At 51.9% G+C, this 6,066-nt stretch overlaps 1 protein-coding gene across 1 annotated transcript; it reads right to left on the bottom strand.

Moving 5' to 3' along the window:
* Positions 1–710: 710 nt before the first annotated feature.
* On the bottom strand, positions 711–1,625 carry LOC136787590 (olfactory receptor 14J1-like). Its single transcript, XM_066984902.1, has one exon. The coding sequence runs from the start codon at positions 1,623–1,625 to the stop codon at positions 711–713; it is 915 nt and encodes a 304-aa protein (XP_066841003.1).
* Positions 1,626–6,066: the final 4,441 nt, after the last annotated feature.

Genomic DNA, 6,066 nt, shown 5'->3' with positions numbered 1-6,066 from the left:
CTGCTGCAGGGCTCTGGGCACGGCCAGCACAGCCCCAGCCCCTCGCAAGGCACCGCAGCTGCTGGCACAAAGGCGGCTCTGGGCCTCCCCAGCAGCCTCCGCGCTGGGGCCAGCCACGGCTCAGGAGATGGAGGGCCGTGAAGCTGCAGGAGCCCTGCTCTCCTGCCTGGGACATCCCCAGCACAGAGTGCCTGTGCCCCGCACGGCCAGCCCCGCTCCCCAGGCCAGCACAAGAGGCCTGGCCCAGGCACAGAGCAGATCCAGATTCCGGTCCATGAAGCTCCAGATTGCCCCACTGAGCAGTGATGGGCAGCCCCAAGGGCCACCAGGGCTGTTCCTAAATGTGACAGCAGGGCTTTTGGCCCTTAGCCCCTTCTCCGTAGAGAGAATGAGATGGGCTCTGAGAGCTGTGAATAGCTCATGGCTTCTTTATTATCTTTATCTACACAGGCAGTTTGGTTCTTAAAGTACAGTAGATAACTGGGTAATAATAAAAATTAACAGGTAGATGGATAAGACGAAATTTCCTTAAATTAAAATAATATTATCACACATTTTAAAAAATAAGACTAAACAAAAACAGAATGTTTCAGAATGTTCAGAATGTTCAGAATGTTCAGAAACATCAGAAATGTTTCAGAAAACATTTTGTGAGAAATTCTCTCAGTACTGTTAGGATGGTGAGGATATTATTGATGCTTCAGGAGTATCTATGAAAGTAATTTCCTTAGTGCATTTCTCAGTTCCTGGTTCCTCATGCTGTAGATGAGGGGGTTCACTGCTGGAGGTACGACCGAGTACAAAAATGCAAACACCAGGTCCAGGGATGGGGAGGAGATAGTGGGGGGCTTCAGGTAGGCAAACAAGCCAGTGCTGACAAACAGGGAGACCACGGCCAGGTGGAGGAGGCACGTGGAAAAGGCTTTGTGCTGGCCCTGCTCAGAGGGGATCCTCAGCACCGCCCTGAAAATCTGCATGTAGGCTAGCACAATGTAAATAAAACAAAGAAATACTAAAGAAAGAGTAATGGCAAGTGCCCCAACTTCCCTAAGGTAGGCATGTGAGCAGGAGAGCTTGAGGATCTGGGGGATTTCACAGAAGAACTGGTCCACAGCATTGCCTTGGCAGAGAGGCAGGGAAAATGTAGTGTCCGTGTGCAGGACAGCATTGAGAAAGCCACTGCCCCAGGCAGCTGCTGCCATCTGGGCACAAGCTCTGCTGCCCACGAGGCTCCCGTAGTGCAGGGGCTTGCAGATGGCAGCGTAGCGGTCATAGGACATGACAGTAAGAACAGAATATTCTGCTGCTATAAAGAAGAGAAAGAAAAAGACCTGTGCAGCACACCCTTGATAGGAGATGGCCCTGGTGTCCCAGAGGGCATTGGCCATGGCTTTGGGCAGAGTGGTGGAGATGCAGCCCAGGTCGAGGAGGGCGAGGTTGAGGAGGAAGAAGTCCATGGGGGTGTGGAGGCGGTGGTCGCAGGCTACGGCGGTGAGGATGAGGCCGTTGCCCAGGAGGGCAGCCAGGTAGATGCCCAGGAAGAGCCCGAAGTGCAGGAGCTGCAGCTCCCGTGTGTCTGTGAATGCCAGCAGGAGGAACCCGCTCACAGAGCTGCTGTTGGGCATTTGCTGGTTCTTGGCATGCGTTTCTGTCCCAGGGGGATAAAAAGCATTAATAAATCCAAAAACTTTTATGAGAAAATCTTTTTCTCTTTCTCAATTAATCCAATGTAATGACTGTCCTCTTTCAGGATTACAGTTGGCAGGTGCCTTTCAGGAGGTCTTACTGACACTGCCTGAGGATATCCCACTGAATAGGGGATTCTGCTGTGAGCAACACGAGGCAGTCCTGCCCAACAACAAGAGGTTAAGAGGAACATTGGCTCATTTCACATTCAAGTCACTTGCTAATAAAGAGCTTTTCCATATTGTTGCTCACAATTCATCCATTTGCAGAGCATGGCTGCAGGGATTTATTTTTCTATTTTTTTTTTTGTCTAGCTGCCCACCCCAATCCTGAGGACTTTTTCTAAGGCAGAAATCCTGGACATTTCTGCTGCAATCCAAGAGAAAACCTGTGGATCATCAGAGGCAAAGTGACCGTCTCTTTCATACAGAGAGTTCTTTAGAGAGGCCAGCCAGTCTGCCCATTACAGCTGGTCACAGCTGCCCTGTACTGGCATCCACCTGAGATGCAGGACAATTGCACTCAGAGGTTCATAGAGTCATAGACTCATAGAATATCCTGACTTGGAAGGGTTCCACAAGGATTGTCAAACCCCACCCCTGAATCTGTATATAAGCACCCAAAAATTGGTCCACATGCCTGAGGGTGTTGTCCAAATATTTCTTAAATTGTGATAGCCTCAGTGCTGTGACCACTTCCCTGCGGTGTTTGTTCCTGTGCCTAAAAACCTGGACACTGCAGGGAGCAAAGGAATTCAGGCTCCAAGTGCCCATCTCCAGACCCCTCACCCTGTCCCCGTACTCCCCTTCCCCCAAGCACCCCGAGGGCTCACTCCATGGGCAGGTGAAACCCCCATCCCCAGGCAGCCTGGGAACAAGAGCAGCAGCAGCACGGCCAGGAGGAGAAGCCAGGAGGAATGGCAGCGTGCTGCTGCCAGGGGAGGCAAGGCCAGGGAGGGACAGACGGACACTCAGCACACCCTCCTGTGCTGCAGCTCTGCCTGCAGAGGAGGCAGCTCCTGCTCACTGCAAACGATCTGTGCTCCCCTCAAGCCTGCAAAGACCTCCCAAAGGCAGGGCACTGGGCATCGGAGGGTTTGCAGCTCCCAAAGATCAACTAGGATAAAGCCTGAGAGGACCACAGTGATGATGTTGGTGCAGTCTGTGGGCTGAGGTGTGGGAAGGGACTTTATGAAGTTCATTGATGGCATATTGGTCCCTCACTGCAAGGCTCTAGGAGTCTCAGTCTCCTGTACAACCCTGACAATCCATTACCATGAAACCTGCCTCCCCTCCACTGCAGGATTCTTCAGGCACCGAGTGCAGAAAAAGTCTTGCCTTTCTGGTAGCCCCTGCCTTGGTCTTTCTCTTGAAAATTGCAATCATAAATGACATTCTCTACAGCATCTTCTACTCCTCACTGGAGAAACAGTGAGACCCATCCTAACAGATGCTATCAGCCATCGGATGTGTTAGCTGTAGAAGACCCCTCTGGCAACCCCACCTGCATGGCACTGCTGCCAGAGACTCACGGTGCCAAGAGCCTGCAGATCTGTCCTGCCACACGCTGCCCTCTGTTGCTGCGCTCCTCACTGCCTCCAAGCCCTCTCTCCTTCTCTCCTCTCCCCGTGCCAGCTGCGGTCAGAGCCCCCAGCCCTGCTGCGCTGTGCACAGGAGCTGCTCCTGGGCACAGCTGTCTCTCTGCACCAGGGTCCTCTTGCCACGAGCTCTCTCTGTCCCACGAGCCCGGCCCAGCTCAGCACCAGACGCCCAGCCCAAGGCATTGGAATCCCCCCTCGGGGGGCTTTGGGGAGGAGCCCACGAACCTCAGGCACTGTGAGACAATTGAAGACATCTCTCAACAAGTCCAAGTCAGAGGCAAATTTCCTGCAGTGTCCCCCTGAGGGCCAGCCCTGACACAGCCTCCCTTGGAGCTCGTTAGAGCAGAGCATTGGAGGCAGTGAGGTCAAGGAGACAAAGGCACTGTGAAGGTGACCCTGATGTCACTTTTCCAAACTGGATGTGGTTCAGCAAGTACAAGGGCCAGGCCTTGACCACCAGCCCCTGGGAAGGGAGATCCTTTCCCTTCACACACTGCTCAGGGCTCTTCGTGGGGCAGGAGGAGATGGGGATGTGCATGGCCAAGTGCAGGAGAATGGTACGAGCCCTGCCTGGTTCATGGGTGGGGGCGAGGAGGCAATGAGGCCCTGGTGCTTTACCGATAAGCTGTCTCCTCCTAGGCCTCAGTGGCAGAGACAACAGCCAGAGCCATGGACACAAAGCCCTGGGTCCTGCTGGGACTCTCAGCCTTGTCAGACGCCTCTGTCCTCTCCACAGCAGGCTATCTGATGGACAGATTTTTGTCAAAAAGGCAAAATATAAAAAGAAAAAAAAAATTATATAAATATGTTAATAAAGGAGGATTAAGGAGAATCATCATCCTTTACTGGATGTGGGGAAAACCCAGTGACAAGAGATGAGGTAAAGGCTTAGGCACTTAATGTCTTCTTTGCCTCAAGCTCTAGGAGGAAGACCAGTTGTTTCCCCGGACAATTCTTCCTCCTCGTGGCGAGTGCCAACCTTCCAACGTGCACTTTGTGGCAGAGAAAGAGCTCTCCTGCTCTTTCCTACTACCAAAGAAAGGTCCATCAGGGTGGAAACCACTCCTGAAGTAGGCATCCCAACCCATCAGGCTCCTTGCGGCCTGTCAGCCAAGCACACAGAAGTCACCTCAGCAGCATCTCCCAAGGCCTGGGCCTGCTGCTGGCCTTGCAGCTTCTTGGCTAGACACAGCCAAGCCTTGTGCCTCCTGCTGTCCAGTCCTGGCCTCAAGCAGAAGGGACAGGAGAACCCCTCTGCGGGCCTTCTTTGTGTCTGGGTCCTCCTGGGGATGGAGGCAGAGGGGATCCCACAGGCAGCATGCCAAGCAGGGGCCTTCTGCTGGCCTAGCAGGGCCACTGGCAGATGTCAGCCCCAAAGTGCACATCCCAGGGAGAAGCCAAGGCTGACCTGCCACCTCCAGACACAAGGGACCTCACAGTCCCTTTGCGTGACACGTTCCTGCTGCTGCCCTATCAGCTGCAGAGACAGAAGTGACCTCCCAGTCACTGCCCCAGTCCCATTCCTCCTGCTGGGGCAGGAGATCATGAGGTAGAGCTCACCACTTTCTCTAGCCCCCTCGGTACCTGTTTTTCACGTTCTGGGTTAGAGATTAATCTAACTAATTAATCTTTCTAATTAATTAGAAAATTTTAATGTTAGTGTTAAGGGAAGACATTAGGGTTAGCAAGAGAGAAAATTGATTCCTTTTAGAGTGTTGTAGTAACATTTAGGTTTAGGGATTAAAATTCCTGGTTCAAGTAAGGTAAGGGCCATACATGACTGTTTTAAGTCAGTGTTACCGCAGCATGAACATTACATGAACCCTCTTACATCAACATTGCATGAACCCTCTTACCTCTATGAAATCCTAGGTTTCTGCTGGCCAAGCTCTTCTTCCCACCCCAAAATCTCACATCTCTCTTGTCCAGGCTGATCCTGACCTCCCCATATCTTATTGGGATCAGCTTTCTGATGACATTCATGATCACAGAGTATCTCTCTCACCTCTGTTGGCTACTCCATTCTTGAGGAGGAAGTGGCGTTGTTGTCAGGAGGGAAAAGTACACAAAGGTCTTTAGTAACATTATCCACAATGTGGCCATCAGCTCTGCACCTCCGCAAAACTGCGCTTCCTACCTACAAGTTTTGTTTCCAGAATGGCTTCTATGGTCCAGGGTTCCTTTTTCCAGGCCCTCCAGCATGTTTTTGTTTCGGATGTGCAGGGATGGGATAAGGAAATCCATGGCACAGATGGAACTGAGCTTTGAAGGCGATGCAAAGAATAAAAGGAAGAGATTCTATAGATACATGGCTCAGAAAAGAAAGGCGAAGGTGTTCCCCCTCTGATGGATGAGAAGGGTGAACTGATAATGACAGCCATGGAGAAGGCTGAGGGCTTCTCCTCAGTCTTCCCTGCCAGTCAGGCTTCCCAAGTCTCATTTCCCTGAACCCAGAGATGGAGGCTGGGGGGTCAAAGTCCCACCTGCTGTAAGTGAAGAGCTGGTTCGAGACCACCTGATGAAACTAAACATGCACAAGTCTATGGGGCCTGATGACTTGCATCTCAGGGTGCTGAGGGAACTGGCCGATGTAGTTGCCAAGCCTCTCTCCATCCTATTTGAAGAGTCCTGGCAGTTGGGTTAAGTCCCTGGTGACTGGGAAAAGGGAAACATCACTCCCCTTTTGATTAAGGGTAGAAAGGAGTGAAGGGAATGACGACACGGACTCCAAGATAGTCGAGAAATGGAGACCCTTTATTGTCCCAGTGCCAGATCTTATA

The sequence above is a fragment of the Anser cygnoides genome, chromosome 30, assembly GCF_040182565.1.
Source record: "Anser cygnoides isolate HZ-2024a breed goose chromosome 30, Taihu_goose_T2T_genome, whole genome shotgun sequence".
NCBI lineage: Eukaryota > Metazoa > Chordata > Aves > Anseriformes > Anatidae > Anser > Anser cygnoides.
The sequence above is the reverse complement of the archived record's forward strand: the minus strand, read 5'-3'. Positions and strand labels throughout refer to the sequence as shown.

Excerpts from the sequence above, each read along its gene's own strand:
- LOC136787590 (XM_066984902.1), bottom strand. The coding sequence starts at position 1,625 with ATGCCCAACAGCAGCTCTGTGAGCGGGTTCCTCCTGCTGGCATTCACA.